This window comes from Protopterus annectens, chromosome 1.part0, assembly GCF_019279795.1.
Source record: "Protopterus annectens isolate FY-2018-M chromosome 1.part0, PAN1.0, whole genome shotgun sequence".
In the NCBI taxonomy this organism is placed as follows: Eukaryota; Metazoa; Chordata; order Ceratodontiformes; family Protopteridae; genus Protopterus; species Protopterus annectens.
Window position 1 is genome coordinate 1,632,573,106 of NC_056725.1, and position 18,462 is coordinate 1,632,591,567.

Genomic DNA, 18,462 nt, shown 5'->3' on the forward strand with positions numbered 1-18,462 from the left:
ACACACACACACACACACACACACACACACACACACACACCCTTTAAAGAAAATACCCATTCATTACTTGGTTTGTACACTCCACCCACTACACACGATCGGGGAGAAAAAAAACATAAGCACTAATACTACAATATGCTAATTTAAAGCTGCTGATCGATGACGTCCAATCAGACCATGAACGGCTTCCGTCGCCTATTGGCCTCTTGCGCCTGAGCCCATGACAACAGTCAGCTACTCTCTAGGTGCTGGCGTACTGGGTGGAGCTTGGTGTGTTTGTGCATGACGTCATGTAATGGAAGATGGCTGGTTTAGAGTATATTGTTTGACATTGTAAGTGTGCATGCATTCCCGTACTCATATGGAGTGTAAAGGAACTGGGTAAGCGCGTTACGCGGTGGAAACATGGAAAATTAACAAAAGTACGACGGATTTTTGGATTCCATATTTTGATCAATTTGCGATGGAAGCTGCTAGTAACTTGACACTAGAAAACATGGATTCACTGACTGAGCTTGGGGATGAGCTCACGCTGGGAGATATCGATGGTAAGCATTAGAAAATTGACACTGTATCCCAGTGTCTTACCCCCAAGACCAGGAGCAAAGGCAAAGCCAAAAGTAATCACTGACAATGTCCTAAATTAAGGACATTTGTGAATGTTGGTATTGCTGTTTTAAGAAAGTTGAATAAGGGAACTTGGATTAATAAAAGAAAGGAAAATGTAAATGCAGCTTACTTGTTTTTATTTTTTAAAGTCACCATATTTTCTCTCAAAACAATTATCCATTTTTGGAGGAACCCAGCAGTATTATGTGCCAAAGTCAGAGACCTCTCCGAAATAAGGAACATTTGAGAAGCACGTCTGAAGTAGTCTTACGTCACATCTTTCTGCTATATCGTTAGCACTAGTTTTATAGTCATCATTTAGGGTTGTCTCCTGGGCAGAAATGAGCTGTGAAGGTTTAATGTATTTCTCGCATTACTGGTGTGCATTTTTGATGTTTCGTAGTAACGTGAAAATCGTTGTCAGAATATAGACAATTTTTGTTTGCTCCTTTTTGATGACGCTTGCTTGATTGTTCATGGAAGGGTGAAATGCTCTTGCACTCCATTTATTGAATTATCAGATTAAGTATTTCCAATGATTTGTAGATGTAAGCAACTAAATAAATGCTATGTAATGTGTTCTGTATGGTTCACATATTAAGCGATCTAATGACAGGTATTTTCTCAAATCTGAAAAAAATGTGTGTAAATACTGTTACACTCATTTTTTTCCATCTGGCGAAATACCTTTTCTCATATTGCCGTTCGTTCTGTGTTCAGATATTTATGTTACCCATATGTGTTGTGTATATTTTTGTACCCATTTATTTATTTACTTATTTATTTTTCTTACCGGGTAGCATTGCTGGTCTTAGGGAAACGTTTTTCTGACATAATCCAACCTGGATGGAAATTGGAATTAATACCACTATCAACAGTTGTCAGACCTCCATTCAAACAATGAATAAATGTAGGAAAATTAGAAATTGTCAAGTAAGCATAAAGACAGATCTGTCAGACTTGTATACATTTTATAAACAGCAGACAAAAATTTGCAAGATGAGCATTTCAGGAATGTGCAGTCACACTTTATTGTAGATGTACAATCTGTAGTACAGGCAAAAAATAACCATAAGAATAGCAGCACTTAAGCAGTGTAGTGTGCCAGAATACAGATTCTTATCTGTGGGAGGTACAGATACCATAAAGGCATTATTGACAAGACACTGGCATTTAGTCTGTTTCATAAATGTATTGCCAGGTTCTTTTCTTGAATCAGGTTTGGTATTCAGGTTTAGGTTTGTTAACTCATTAACACTTATGTGGTGTAGGATGTCACACTTGTAGCAGCTTGCACACATCCTTGCATTCCAGAGTATTTTTTGAAAAGGCAATTTAAAAAGCATAAGATAACCCAATGTAAATCATTTGTGAAACAATGAATGCTGTTAAAACTATAAATATAACAATATTATTAGTAATTTTATAGGTTCATAGGTTCATACTAGGCTATCTGCCCTGGGGCAATTATAAGCCTAGCTCGATTCTGTATGGCTTACGTCACCCCTTGATTTGAGTATACTGTACCCTTTTTAAGGTTTAGTTTACTGTGCCGCTGTCTAATAGTGACACGGGAGTAATCCCTGGGACAAACCTACGATCCCCCATCCACCTATCGAGATTCTTCTTGAAGAGATTCAGTGAGGTGCTCTGCCTCACATGAACTGGAATTCTATTCCAGAGCGAAGGGAGCCTCTGGGTTATGAACCTGTCCCTCCAGCAAGTTCTATTTATTTCTGTGCTGAGGTTCAAGTCCTTCGAGCGTATGGCTCTAAGGGATTTAGATTTACTGAGGTGGAGCATGTCCATTAATTCTGGATTTGACATAGCGTTGTATGTCAGGCATAGATCGCCTCGAAGTAGGCGGTATGCAACCGAGTAGAGCTGGAGTTTTTTTAACCGAGCAGCATATGGCATCTGTTTGAGACCCTTGATCCTCTTGGTGAGATATTTTTGGGGTCTTTCTAATTGCTGCAGGTGTCGGGTAAGGTATATCCCAAAAGGGGCATTGTATTCTATGATGGGCCTGATGAGGGATGAATAAAGGGGCACGATTACCTCACTTGATCTAGATGTGAAACCCTTCGTGATGAGGTGGGCTCTCTAGAAGGTCTTTCTAACCACTTTGGCAATGTGGTTTTCAAAGGAGAGATTGCTATCAACTTGGGTCCCCAGGTCCCTAATAACTTTCTCTGTACTTAATGGGTTTTCGCCTATGTGGTAATTTGTGGGCACATTGTTTTTGCCAAAGGGTATGACTAGACATTTTTTGGCATTTCGCTTTAAACCATGGCGCTGGCACCAGTTATCTGTCTGTGTGAGACCTTTTTGAAGGATGTTTGTGTCAGCTGGAGAGTTGATTATGGCGCCCAGTTTGCAGTCATCTGCGAACTTGGTGAGCCATAGTCCTCCCACGTTTGCCTGTACCTCAGAAAAGTATATACCGAACAAGAGTGGTCCCAGGACAGAACCCTGTGGGACGCCACTTGTGACTGGTTTTGAGTCTGACATGGCTCCAGCAACTCTCACTCTGTGGGTTCTGTCTTTGAGCCAGTTTGCGACCCATCTTGTGACATAGGGGTTTATATTTAAGCTGGTTAGCTTATCTATGATGCCCAAGTGAGGTATTGTGTCAAATGTCTTTGCAAGGTCCAGATAGGCTGTGTGGACTACCTTTCCTTCATCTATGATTTTGGTGACTGTTTCGAACAAGTCAACCAGGTTCAAAAGGCAGGATCTGCCCTTGACAAAGCCGAACTGGGTAGGATCTAGTGTCTGTAGGTCCCCAATGTCTTTGTTTATGAGCTCCATGATGATCCTCTCCATAGCCTTGCAGACTAAGCTAGTCAGGCTTATGGGGCGATAGTTTCCAGGGTCCGTAGAGGCTCCACCTTTGTGGAGTGGGACCACTGTTGCTGTACGCCATTCTGTGGGCACATATCCTGTAGTGAGGCTGAGATTGTATAGCTGTTTTATTTGAGGGATTATTTCCTCTTGGAGTTCATGTAGGACGCAACCTGGGATGCCATCTGGTCCCATGGAAGCAGTGTTTTTTGCTTTGGAGTGGGCAGCCTTCACCTGAGCATCAGAGATGTTTGGGAGGCAGCCCTCTGCCGGGATAGATACTTGCTCTTTTGGGGGGGAGGGGGGGGAGAAGTTTGCACTGAACCTGTCTGCCAGGATATTGGCGATGTCTGTGGGTTCAGTGTATTTTTTGTCATTTAGAATCAACTCAGAACAAGTCTGGCAGTTGCATCCCAGGTTTCTAACATAACTGAAAAAAGAAAAACAAACTTCAGCGAATTTGACAAACTTTAAAACAAAATCTCCTCCGGCACAAACCAGCAAACGAAACCAAGGGATAAACTCTTTAATTGTTGTAAAGCTTTTTTCGTCGCCCTCTATTGGGGCAACTTCTTCAGACAAAAAACACAAGTTACACAGGTTGTTAATTTATAACCTAACGTCATTTCCTTAAGAACGACAATTAAAGTAATACACATAGTAACCTGAAATAAATTAAAATTTAGTTACTTTAAAATCACATCTGAGTATTGTTATACTGCTGCACATCTTAAATATAACTCTTTATATAAAAGCTATATATATAAAAAACATATATATGCATGTAAAAAACATATGTATATATATATATATATATATATATATATAAAAAATTATTAAATAAGTATATATGTTTGAATGTATATAAAGTTATGTGTAAGAATAATTATATGTATGTATAACAATATACATAAAGTGAATACCATATGATATTGTTAAGTCATAATTACATGGGGTATACTTAAAGGGTAGTGACAGATGTATCAAAACATAAAAGTTATCTAATTAAAGTTTTCAACTTCAATAAACAAAGAATGTTACATTGTTCATTAAGTCCTGGTTTATAAAAAGAATTAGTTCTCCATTGCCAGGACAGTTCACAATCTTCTAATAAAAGGTTGTATGGTCCCCCTCTAATATTAGTTAAAATCTGGTCAATAGCTGTAAATTTAAACTTATGTCCTACATTAGCTATCGTGTGTTTCGCTAATGCATTTTCCATCTTTGCATTGGCTATCGCATATGTATGCTCATAAACCCTATCTTTAAAGCGGCGTTCTGTTTTTCCTATGTAGAACGCTGTACATAAAGTACACGTAGCTACATAGACTATTAGTTTTGGATTACAGTTTAATTTATAATTTATCTTATATTTCTTACTATTGATAGTAACATATTCGCCGCTAAGCATGTGTTTACACATGCTACAGCTACCGCAGTTGTTCATCCCTATACGGTAGTTGAAGGATTTAATTTTACTCGATTCATGAATATTTTTAATGTTTTGTCCTTTTCTAAAGACAATTGTAGGATATTCAGAAAATTTTGGACTAATATTTCTATCTTGTTGAATTCATAACCAGTTTTTATATAGTATATTTCTAATAATACCACTTTCCATATTAAATGTTGTTATATAACTAAGTTGATATTTATTATTATTATTACTATCATTTTTTATAATATTAGTGGTATTATCTAAATTACTATTAGTTTGTATTCTCTCTTCTATTGTTTGAGTTCTTTTGTCCAAGATTCTTTCAAAATTAGAAGGTTTTATTATATGGTCATTAAAACTATTTTTTACTTCTAGAATTGGTACAATAACACAGTTGTCTCTTTTACACTTAACCTCATTGTAAATGTCTGTAATAAAATCCGCTGGATATCCTCTCTCCATAAATAAAGTTACCAAAAGTTGGCATTCAGTCAAAAAGTCACTGTATAAAGTTGACATACGGGCTGCTCTGATCAGTTGCCCTTTAACTGAAAAAAGCCTTATGATTGTCTTTGGTGTCCTGTGCAATTTTTCTCTCGAAGCTGGCCTTGGAGGATTTTATGAGGGATCGTAATTTTTTGCTAGTACTGATCAGAGATGCCTTCCCTATTAGGGATTTTGGTCTATCATGTAGTAGCTTCCTCCTTCTGTTGTACAGTTTATTTATGGCAGGGGTCCACCAGACTGGACGCCTGCCTTTGGATGATTGGGTCTTAGTTTTGTTTGGGATAGCATGATCCATGCATTCCTGGAGATGTCCGTAGAATGCGTTTATATAGGATTCTGCAGTTTGGGCTGTAGTTTCCACTGGCCCTGGGGCCTTGAAGGATTCCACTTGGGTTTTGAGAAGTGAGAAGTTCGCTTTGAGAAGTTTTTCACTGTGGTTTTCTGGGCTGGGGTGGGGTCGGGATGTGGACATCCAGTGAAATTAATTTATGGTCTGATCTTACCAATGAGGGATATACTTCTGGTGTGGAGCATAGAGTCCCCATGTTGGTAATGATCAGGTCTAGTATGTTGTCCCCTCTTGTGGGAGTGGTGACTAGTTGTTCCATAGCATTTGAGTTTATAATTTCCAGGAACCTTTGGGCTAAGGTGCTGGGGCTTGAGTAGTGCTCCCAGTCAATGTTTGGGTAGTTGAAGTCGCCCAATATAATGGTGTTCGGAGAGATCTTCATGTTCTCCAATGTTTTCAGGAAAGCCGAGTGGGATTCCTGACTTTGAGAGGGTGGTCTGTAGGATGCTATAAACTGAAAAACAGTCTTGCCCACTGTTAGTTGCACATGGATGGTCTCCGATACTTCGTGCAATGTCACTAACCTGGAGGTGTGGATATCCTTGATAAATATGGAAACTCCCCCTCCTTTTGTGGTTCGGTCCGGGTTTTGGGGCCGGAAAGCATGATATGAGGTATAGCCTGGTAGTGCTGGGGTGCTCTCTGGAGCCTTGAACCAGGTTTCTGTCACTGCACAGATATCAATGTTCTCCATACTGAGGAGAGCTTCGAGTGCGTGCATCTTGAGGTTAAGACTTCTGGCATTTAGCAGCATTACCCTTAGTTTCTTGTTCCTTGTGCTGTCTATGGGGGTGGGTTTGACTTTTGAGCCGTGCCTAAAAAAGGCACTATGGGGGTGGCAAGAGCCTTTGCCAATATCCAAAAGCCCAGTGGTGACAGGTGCAAGCCGTTCCTAGCGAAGCAACGTGGCTTGTCAAGCATGTCATCCCAGGCTGACAGACACTGGATCCCCTTTAAATGACACCAAAATTTTAGCCAATTGTTAAAATCGATCATTTTGTCTTTGTACTGTGGCATCATTCTAGGTGAGGGTAAGATGCTGCTCAAGGTCAGGGTCATACCAGCCTGGGCTACATGATCAGAGAGCTCCTCTATGTCTCTTTTCATGTAGTCCAGGGAGGTACGTCTCAGGTCATTCACACCAGCATGTACAATGACGGAGTCATATTTGTATTTGCTTTGGAGTGACCTGAGTGCTTGCGTTATGTGGCGGATCTTTGCACCCGACAGGCAGCTCACAGTGACCTTCTCTTTATTCAGCCTGGTGAGCGGGACGTCAGTGTGTCTGACAATAGAGTCACCTATTACAAGAGTATCAGGTGTGTTATTCAGCCTTAAGGGCTGTGGCTGCTTGGCACACTGACGTGTTGTGAGTGTTTTGTTTTGAGGTAGTGTTTGCTTGGATGTCTGCTTTGGAGGTCTGTGTTGCTTAGGTAGATTTTTATTTAGAGCCTCCGCGTATGTTTTTGTGTATTTATGTGTTTGGTTCGCTGATGTGGTGGGACTATGTGATACTGGAATTGTGTTGTGTGAGGTTACCTTCTCCTCCTGACTGGTTACACCAGTTTTGAGATGAGAGAGCTCAGCCTCCAGTTTGGCTAAATAGTTGCATCTCTCACATATATTTGAACCTGTTTGGAGGAGGAGAGGGTTGTCCGTGTACATGAGACAGTTGTAACATTGCCTTAAAATTCCCAGATTCACCAGCTGGACTGGAGAGGAAACCATTGACTGACCTTTGGACATGCTAGAGTAATATAGGGAAACCTGAATTTAAGACGGACCAATAGAGGACAGGGTAATCGTAGAGAGTATAAGAGTAAGTAGTGCTTATGGTTTAATAGTGCTAACTTGTAGGATTACTTAATTGGACCAGTGAAGGGCCTTAGAATGAGAATATGGTGTTTAAATTGAGAGATAGAGCAGTTCTAAGGGAAAAAGTGAAGAGCAGACTTTGTGGAGCCAGGAATAGTTTCAACCCAATTAGGCGCCACTGCCGCCTGCTGTTGCGCTATGCTCAAAAACATGCAAAACCGTACAAAAGAGGGTTTTAAGAGAGGAAGATGAAGGAGTTTTGGAATTGACCCAAAATGGCCAATAAAACTACAGTTTCAAGTCAGTAACCACTCCCACAGGGGCAGGCAGGCTGCTCAATGTTTTTCACTGCCACTGATCAACAGAGAGACTTCCCTTTAGCCCAAGCAAAAAATGGCCTCACAGAAACTTACAAACAGTTCAAGAACAGCAAGCCTGTAACTGAACTTTTTTAAATCTCAGAAAAGTGGGAAAAATGCAAGATTTTTTTTTGTTTTTTTCAGAGATAGCAGAGGTTATCCGTATTAACAGTGTTATCAGTATTCTTTACAGTGATAATCAGCGCACTTATTTTTTTCATAAATACTGTAATATATTAGTAATTCACACAAACACAGAATTATGTTTTTGCTAAACTTTCCTAAACAAGTTGTCATGCCTTGGAAGCTGTATAACCAAGGCATATATTGTTATAACACTCACGTGGCAGCAGTAAATTGCTCTGAGTGAACGTTTACTAGGATATTTACAGAAATATGAACACATATGTTTAATTGTATAATTAACAATATAAATAACACAGAATACTCTTAAGACACAAAACTTAGTGTGCAAATGTCAAGGACATTTTGTAGCATGTCACACTTGTAGCAGCTTACACACATTCTTGTATTCCAGAGCATTTTCTGAAAAGGCAACTTAAAAAGCACAAGATAAACCAATCCAAATTGTAGCTTGTTACAGATCCACCACCATGCCCCAGGATTCTCACTCCTCTTTTCTTGATGCACTGGAAAATATTAGGGTTCAACCAAACACCCTAATAATGGGTGATTTCAACTACCCCACCATTAACTGGGAAAACTACTCGTGTACCAACTCCTTCACACAACACTTTCTGGAATTCATAAACTCCAATGCCCTGGATCAACTTATCCACACCCCCACCAGGGGCAACAGTATCCTAGACCTAGTCATTACCAACATGAGTGACTGGTGTTCCACACCTGAAGTCAACTCCTCGTTGGTTCGATCCGACCATAAGCTAATCACCCTTTATATCCACATCCCGCCCTCACCCCCCATTAAGGAAACCACAGTAAAAAAATTTCTCCAAAGCCAACTTCATACTTCTTAAGACAGAGGTGGTGAACTTCATGATACCCATGCAGATGGACAAGACAGTTACAACTGCTGAATCCTACACAAATGCACTCTATAAGCACTTACACGAGTGCATGGATTGTGCTATCCCAGACAGAACCAAGATGCTATCCTCCATAAAAAGGAAGCCAATCTGGTGGTCCCCTGCCATAAACAAAACTGTACAACAGAAGGAAGAAATTGGTGCTAAAGAGAGTAAATTCCCATGAGTGGAGGAGCTTCCTGTTCATCCTCAGTAAGAAGCTGAGATCCCTTATAAGATCCTCCAAAGCTAGCTAAGAAAACAAAGTCACCACTGATTCTAAGGACAACCACAAAGCATTCTATAGCTATGTCAGGAATCTCAATGGCAACACCCAGATCTGCTCTGAGTTACAGCACAACGGCACAAAAATTACAGAACCAGCTGATATTGCCAACATCCTGGCAGATAGGGTCAATGCTAACTTTACTCCCCCCTCACCCCCTAAAGGGCCCATATCTATACAGGAAGAATGCGTAGTCCCTGTAATCACAACTACACAGGTAAATTTACTCCCCCCTCACCCCCTAAAGGGCCCATATCTATACAGGAAGAATGCAGAGTCCCTGTAATCACAACTAAGCAGGTAAAAGCTGCACGAACTTCAGAATGAACTGGCTCCCCACCTAAGCACCATGTTCAGTCATAGCCTCACATCAGGCTTTGTGTCCACTGAATGGCATACAGCAACAGTTATCCCACTCCACAAAGGGGGAGCCACCACTGATCCCAGGAACTATTGCCCTATTAGCCTGATGAGCCTGGTCTGCAAGGCCATGGAACGTATCATCATGGAACTCATAAACAAAGATATTGGTAACGTCTAAACTCTGGATCCCAACCAGTTTGGATTTGTGAAAGGCAGATCATGCCTCCTGAACCTGATTGACATCTTTGAGGCAGTCACTAAAGCCATAGATGAGGGTAAGGTGGTTCACACAGCCTATCTTGACCTCACCAAGGTTTTTGACACCATCCCCCATTCTGGAATTATAGCTAAACTCACTAAACTAGGTATAAATCCCTACGTTGCCAACTGGCTCACTGACAGAACCCACACTGTAAAAGTTGCACACTCCAAATCTGACCTCAAACCAGTGACAAGTGGAGTACCACAGGGTTCAGTCCTGGGACCTCTCCTGTTTGGTATCTACTTCTCTGAAGTACAGGTTAACACAGAAGGTCTCTGGCTAACGAAGTTCGCAGATGACTGCAAACTATGAGCCATAGTCGAGTCCCCAAATGATGTGGAAATCCTGTAGAAGGGCCTCGCTGAGACAGATGCCAGGTGTCAGAGCCATGGCCTCAAGCTCAATGCCAAAAAGTGCATTGTCATCCCCTTTGGTAAAAACTCTGTACCCATGAACTACTACACAGACAGCAGTCTACCTAACACAGAATGTGTGATAAGAGACCTTGGGACCCAGTTGGACAGTAGTCTGTCCTTTGATAAGTCACATCGCCACAGTATTCAGGAAGTCCTTCTACGTGGCACACCTCATCATAAAAGGGTTCTCATCCAGGAAAAAAGAGGTCATCCCTCTACTCGACACACATTAGACCCATTATAGAGTACAACACCTCTTTTGGAATGTACCTCACAAGATATCTGCAGCAGCTGGAAAGGCCACATAAGTACCTCACAAAAAGGATTACTGGCCTCAAACAGGTGCCCTACACTGACTGTCTCAAAAAAAATCCAGCTTTACTCCGTAGCATATCGCCTACTCCGAGGTGATCTCTGCCTGACATATAGAGTTATGTCAAACCCAGGGCTTTTGGACATGCTACACCTAAGGAAATCCCAATCCCTCCGAGCTACATGCTCTAGGAACTTAAACCTTGTCACCACATTAAACAGGACATGCTGGAGGGATAGATTCCTGTACCAGAGACTTCCCATACTCTGGAACAGGCTATCCATCTAAGTCAAGCAAAGTTCTTCATTAGCACTCTTCAAGAAAAATCTTGATGAGTGTATGGGAAATAGGAAATACATCCCGGGGACCACTTCTGTGTCTCTGCTCGACAGTGGCACAGGAAAATTACTTTCTTGGGTGGCGTAAGCCAGTGAACCTTGTTGGCTAGGCTTACGTAGGCCCTCGGGCCAATAGCCTACTACCTACCTATGACAGTTTTCTTCAGCATTATCACTAAGGTTTCACCTGATGCCATTCAGTAATTTGCAAGTCACTTGCGTTTTTTTTTTTAAATATGCTTATTTTCATAATTACTAACAAACAGAAATATATTCAATACAGTGTGATATAAATGGGCATTGACAATTTTCTTGTCACCCACCTTAGTATTTCATGTCATATATCTCAATAACATGTAGGTTGCTCAGTTATGAAAATACAGTAGATATGAAAATATGAATAATAAGTGGGAAACAGTAATTATTTTACCAAAACAATAAAAGAAATGAACTCCGCTAAAGAACGCTCAACAGCAAAACACAAATGTAGAAAAAAACAGGTGAGCATTATACCACAATAAAGTCACTAATAAAAATATATATTTTGTAATCCACAGTAGTAACGCTGTTTAAATGCAAAAAGAAACCTTGTGTAAAGAACGGACAAGTGCTTTCAGCTATTAAAGCCTTATCTGAAGAAGGCTGAATAAGAAGTTCTTTCCTGCGTTATGGAGGAGGACAGACATTCTCATTAAAATGCCATCCCAGTCCTCGGAGCTTTCTGATTATTTTTGTCCTTGTAAGAATTAAAAAAAAAAAAAAAAAAAAAAAAGCTTGCATCGCAGGCTAAGTCCTGAACCTCTGCTCTGCTAATGAAAGTGTAAAATCCATCTCAGTCTTCTTATCACTGTCGCATTGTGATCTGACACCATAGTGGAATCCCTTACCTGATGCCAGTGGTCCTAGGCAGGGCATTCCACAGGAAAAATATACAGAGGCAGAGCATTGCAGAAACAATAACATAATAGTAAAAACAAACAAAAAATGACTGTGAATATAGTAGGATTATGGCCAAATCATAAAATGGTGTACTAACTGTAAAACCACCCTCTAGGTAAGTATAGTGACAGATCACTTTAAGTTATTGTATTCAGCATTGCCTAGAAAGTTTTATCCATCGTGAATGAAATATCAGGTAGTTGAAGAGCTGACTGAAATGAAGGAAGGCAGAAATTGGTAAAAATGAACTTGAAGGAACCAGCAGTCAAAAACAGTGAGAAAAAAAAGCAACATGGCTACTGCTACAAAAACCCTGCCAAAGAAGCTATTCCCATTACTCCAAAGAATGGTGATAGAAAAGGCAGAGGAAATGAAGGAGCATTCCAAAAAAAAGTGAGAGACTTGTGGAAAAATGAGTGAATTAAAAATACGAGATGAGGACAGAAACTAGAGTGCATCCAAAATCATCATCTTCTTTCGGCTGTTCCCGTTAGGGTTTGCCACAGCGGATCATCTGTTTCCATTTCTTCCTTTCCTCTGTATCTTGCTCCGTCACACCAACCACCTGCATGTCTTCTATCGCCACATCCATAAACCTTGTCTTAGGCCTTCCTCTTTTCCTGTTACCTGGTAGCTTCATCCTTAGCATCTTTTTCCCAATATACTCAGCATCCCTCCTCAGCACATGTCCAAATCAACGTAATCTTGTCTCTCTGGCTTTGTCTCCAAACCTTCCAGCCTGGGCTGGTCCTCTAATATACTTATTCCTGATCCTGTCCATCCTTGTCACACCCAGTGCAAATCTTAACATCTTTAACTCTGCCACATCCAGCTCTAACTCCTGCCTTTTTGACAATGCCACTGTCTTCAACCCATGTAACATAGCTGGTCTTTTGTAGATCTTCCCTTTCACTCTTACCGGTACTCGTCTGTCACAAATCACTCCTGACACTCTTCTCCACCCACTCCATCCTTCCTGTACTCTCTTCTTCACCTCTCTTCCACACTCACCATTACTCTGAGCTATTGATCCCAGGTATTTAAACTCATCCACCTTTGCCACCTCTACTCCTTGCATCCTCGCTATTCCTCTATCCTCCCTCTCATTCACACACATATATTCTGTCTTAGTCCTGCTGACATTCATTTCTCTTCTCTCTAGAGCATATCTCCATCTCTCCAGGGTCTCCTCCACCTGTTCCCTACTCTCACTACAGATCACAGTGTCATCTGCGAACATCATAGTCCATGGAGACTCCTGTCTGATCTCGTCTGTCAACCTGTCCATCACCATTACAAATAAGAAACGGCTCGGAGCTGATCCTTGATGTAATCCCACCTCCACCTTAAACACATCCATCACTCCCACTGCAGTCCTCACTGCTGTCACACTACCCTCGTACATATCCTGCACCAGTCTTACATACTTCTCTGACACTCCTGACTTCCTCATACAATACCACAACTCCTCCCTAGGCACCCTGTCATATGCTTTCTCTAAGTCTGCAAAAACACAATGCAACTCCTTCTGACTTTCTCTGTACTTCTCCGTCAACACTCTCAGAGCAAACATCGCATCTGTAGTGCTCTTTCCCGGCATGAACCCATACTGCTGTTCACTAGTAAATCAAGACCAATATGTAGAAAGTAAGCTGTCTGTATGATCAGTACAGCTGTGTGTTGTCTAAGTGGGAATGACTTTGTGGGTAGTTGGAAGAAGTTCTGTTAATCAAAAAAAAAAAAAAAAAGAGTATCTGAGTAAGAAATATAAAAGGATGCAGTAAAATATGCTGCATGAAGGATAGCAAGAGTGCTACTAGTTGGGGGGTGTAACTCAGGTTAGGTGGTATGGTTGGATGAGAGTCATTGAACTCTGGCTGATGAGGGAAAGTTGGCCTTTTGTTGATCCTAAATATTGAATAAGATGAGGTCTTTTGTTTGTGGAAAGGTGTACACTTTGTGTTGAGAAACAAGTGATCTGCACAATGGAGTTTTGTTGTTTTGTTTTGGGGGCTTACAATGTGGGGCAGTGGTTGTGGTGGTTGAGGTGGTTGTCTAATTAGTTTAGTTACTAGGTGAGAAAAGGTTTGGATGACCAGGAGTTTGAATAGTTGGGATCCTAGACGAAGGATCCACCCTTTGTTGAATAGGAAGTCATTTTGCTTTTTTCAGTGTTTTTTACAGGGGTATTCATTTTTAGGGGACTATGTGATATATCTACAAATTGTATTTGTTATTGTTTGAATGTGTGTACAGTTTGTTTTTGCTGCTGAGGCTCTGAGAGGAGAGGCCATATTCCAATTGGAAGTAGAATGCCTTTGTCTGTGGCTGTTCTGACTGTTTTAGTAAGAAGGCAGGAGATGGTATTGGTCCAAAATAGGGAAGAATTAACCTTTTTCTTTGTGTAGCTGAGGTAGATAGTAGTTAAGGGAGGAGTTAAGCCCAACACCAACTCGCCAAGGCATTTAAAAGTAGTGGTTTCTGATGGGTCACTGTGGTCATATATGTACAAAGAGTTTTTTTAAGTTTCTGTTTGGTGCTAAATTTTGTTGTAGTTGAGAAAAAAGGCTTTTTTTGGAGATCCAGTGCATTAGGGCTAGGAAATCATTATGTCTAGTGGTTAGGTACCAAGTTTTTTTTGTGAGATACTGCCATGTCATCTACGTAGAGAAGAAGGGGGAGATGGAGAATAGTAGAGTAGCAAGTATAGAATCTTGTAATGCTCCTTTTTTGAAGACTGACTGACTGGGAAATTGATGTGTGAAATTTTGAAGGATAAGTGGTGATTGGTGAACTAGTTTTGAAACCATGGTAGTTAATTGGGACTTTGTAGTAGGCAGTAGTGGAGGATGTTATAGTCCAAAAACTTGAAGGCTTTTGTAAGGTCAATAAAGATAGTGTCAGTGAACTAGCCTCAATCGCTAGCTAATAGTATTTTATTGGTTATGTTCCATAGGGCTGTAAGCGTGCTATGACCAGATCAGAAACCATGTTGTTTATAGGAAGGGAAGTTGTAGGTGTTGATGTATTGGGTGAGGAGAGCATGGGTAATTTTTCCCAAGCAGTTTTCCTAGAATGGGAAGGATGGAGACTGGCCTATATTGGGAAGTTTTGGTGGCGATAAATTGCTTTGGGATTGGTCTGATGACTGCTACTTTTCCGTTTGTGTGGCATGATATTTTGTGTTATGGAGAGTGGTTGAATATATTTTGTATAGGGATTGTGAGAAAGTCACTGCTGTGGTATTTCTGCTTTATTTTCATAGTTTCATAGGTAGTTACTGGCCTTGCAGTTCAGGGGACCATTGAGGAACCTATGCCACATTCACTGTTGCCCCCACGCACTGTCTGATTAAGTGACTTGCTCAAAGTCATACAGTAGGCAAATGAGGCTGGGGACTCAAAACCTGTACCATAGGAACTAGAGCTTATAGCCCTAACACTCCATGCCAAGTGCCATATAACTGGGTTGATCAAACTCATAAAGAAACACTACAAGAGTTAACTTTTAATGCTAAGTGGTTAACACATTGTAAGAATAACTATAGCCTTTGCTGTAGCAAGATTTCTAATAGTAAATAGATTTGGAATAACAATCGGTGGAAAATAATTGGATGGCATAAGAAAGGTGAAGGAATTACAGGAAACCAAAATAAATTGTTTGGTCAGAGCCAGTGGATTAACAACTAAGGGCAGCCAGAAACTCAGTGTTAGAATATTTAGAGAATTTGGAAGAACATAGAGGTATAGCAGTAAACCAATTTATCTTTGATTATAGTACCAAACCAACTAAATTACTATCTTAAAGATTAAGACAGCAAAAAATAGAATAGTTAATAAAGATTAGGACTCAAGAAAGTGGAAGGGTTGAAACAAAAACTGGAAAAATTGTGATAATAATGGCAGACTGTTATGCTGAAGAGGAAAGCAAGGCATATAAAATGAAAACATATTAAGGCAGCTGAATCTGCCTAAAATACTAATAGAGGAGGGAGAAAGTTTGCTAGGAAGAGAAGGGAAAGTGAAGTTAAAGCCATAAGGTAGTTATAAGTTATAATACAGGAAAGTCATTTAAAAGTGATGGCGTGTCAACAGAAATCTGTAAAAGGAGGGAAAATGAAATAATTATAGTTGGCACAAAACTTCTAAAAGTATTCTGTTAGGTAGGGATGTTCCCCCTTCTTGGTGTAACGCAGTGATAGTACTCACACCAAAGGAAGGGAAGGATCTAGTTGATCCAGGATTGTATTGACCCATCTCAGTTTTAAATCATAACAGTGAAATCTTTGTGATGAGGGTTGCAAAAAGATTGGCAAAAATCCTGTCAATAATAATGTACATGGATTAGTGTGGCTTTATAGTTGGTAGGCAGACATTTGACAATGGCGGTAGAATACCAATAATTCCAAAAGATATTATGGACAATAAAAGTACACTAATGTTGGTGGGACTGCATCCTTAAAAGGCATTTGATAGAATGTGTTGGGAATTCATGAGAAAAACCCAAAGGCATTCAGCTTTCGGCAACAGTAGATCAAGTTCAGTATTTGACATTTGAGGTGCTTAAACTAGATTAAAAATGTAAAGGTGAACTGTGACATGTAACTAGACTAACAAGAAGAAGTAAGCAAGGATCTTGACTCTGAGCAAATACTCTTAATGACACCAATATGATCATAACCTTTGGATGTTTGCATCCTTACCACCTCTCCTTCTCATAATGGATTGAGCGGTTTGCTGGTTTTATTGTAGTAGGACTTCTGGATTAGGTATTTCTTCAACAGATTGACTTTCACTGATCTGCTGTTTTTGACACATGGAACCAACAATTGACTACTGATTGGCAGTGTGGTTCTGGTTTGTCTCAACAGAAGTCTGTGAGCATGTGAACCAATATTTTTATCACGAGGAACATTTCTGAGATTCAAGAGATTCAGGAAAATATAACTTATCTCATTTTGACTTCTCAAGTAACTGTTTTGCACTTTGAACTGCACATTCTGCCAAACCATTTGACTGCGGGTACTCTGGACTACTTGTAACATGAGTAAAGTTGTATTCTTCAGCAAATCTTTTGAACTGTTGGCTTGTAAACTGCATGCCATTGTCAGAAATAACGTTGTGCGGACTACCATAGACTGCAAAATGACATTTCACATTAGTAATGACAGTACTGGAAGCTAGTTTAGGAAGTAGGCCAATCTTGAACCAATTGGAATAAGAGTCTACTAACACAAAGTAATGGTGACCATTCCACCCGACAATGTCTGTGGTTACTGTCGACCAAGGTAGTTCAGGAATCTGGTTTAGCTGAAGTGATTCCTTCTGCTGATGTGGCTTAGTACTGTTTGATAAGGAACAGCATGAAAGTGCTCTTTCAATATGTTGTGACATAAAAGGCCAAAATACTAGACCTTTCACCCTTCTTTTGGTAGAGTTGATTCCTGGGTGACCATGATGCAAGATAGTAATGTACTCTTGTTGTGAAGACTTTGGAACAATTACTTTCGTGTGCCTTTGCTGAAGGTTGGGCGTCAGGCTGGCAACTCGGCACCATAAAAATCTCTCAATCATTAGCGGACCGGAATTCCACTGTGACGATCCCTAACCGGGAAAAGCCGAAAAGACAAACAAACTTTCGGACCTTTCATAATGATACCTTTGTCAGACAAAAATCTCATCTCTGTATGGAAAATAAGGTTGCACTTCTTGAGATAAGCTAGATTGCTTTGACGTCCATCCTTGATTGATAAAGTTGTTAAGCCTTTGTAAAATTGGATCTGTGGCTGTGTGATCTCTCAACTCATCAAGATGTGTGAAAGAAAAATGTCTCGCTTCCATGACTTCAAAGTCAAGGTTCTCATTCTCATGCTATCTGGATAAGGTAGCAGCAAGATAAAGAAGTTTGCCTTTCTTGTAGACAAGATTGAAGTTATACTTTTGCAATCTCATCCTCATGTGTTGCAGTCGTGCTGGAGCTGAATGCATAGGCTTTCTCAAGATAGTGAGTAGAAGTTTCGAACTGGATAGAGCTACTGTAAACATAATCATGGAACTTCGAACATGTAAACACATTTGCCAAAAGCTCTTTCTTGATCTGAGCATTTTCAGTCCATAGGCAACAGGTTGATCCTCTTGTAGAATGACTGCACCAAGACCAAGTTTTGAAGCATCACAGGAAAGTGTAACTGGCTTGTTTACATCATAGTATCTGAGAGCTGGTGGACTAGCAGTACTCTGTTTCAGGACATCAAATGCTCTTTGGTGTTGCTGCAACCAAGACCAGGATACATCTTTAGGTGTCCGCTCTCTGAGTGGTGCTGATAGTTGGCTCAAGTCTGGAATAAACTTGCCTAGATAGTTAACCATGCCAGGAAAACATTGCAGGGCTTGAACATTGTCTGGGGCTGGCATCTCGAGAATGGCTGTTTGTTTTGAAGGGTCTGGTTGTAAGCCTAAACTGGCAAATAAATGACCAACATAAGTAACTTCTTGTACCCTGAATTGCATTTGTGTGGATTGCAAGATTCACTTGATGTGCCCTTTGCAGAACTTTTCTGAGGTTTCTGTCATGCACCA

General features: G+C 40.4%; 1 protein-coding gene across 1 annotated transcript in view; it reads left to right on the forward strand.

Annotated features, from left to right (window-relative positions):
* The first annotated feature begins 253 nt into the window (after window positions 1–253).
* The window catches only part of SREBF2 (sterol regulatory element binding transcription factor 2), an 895,155-nt gene continuing 876,946 nt past the window's right edge, over window positions 254–18,462 (forward strand). The window contains exon 1 of the mRNA XM_044068232.1: window positions 254–548. Within this exon, the coding sequence (XP_043924167.1) occupies window positions 464–548 (85 nt within the window). The 5' untranslated portion in view covers window positions 254–463. The remainder of the gene's footprint in view (window positions 549–18,462) is intronic.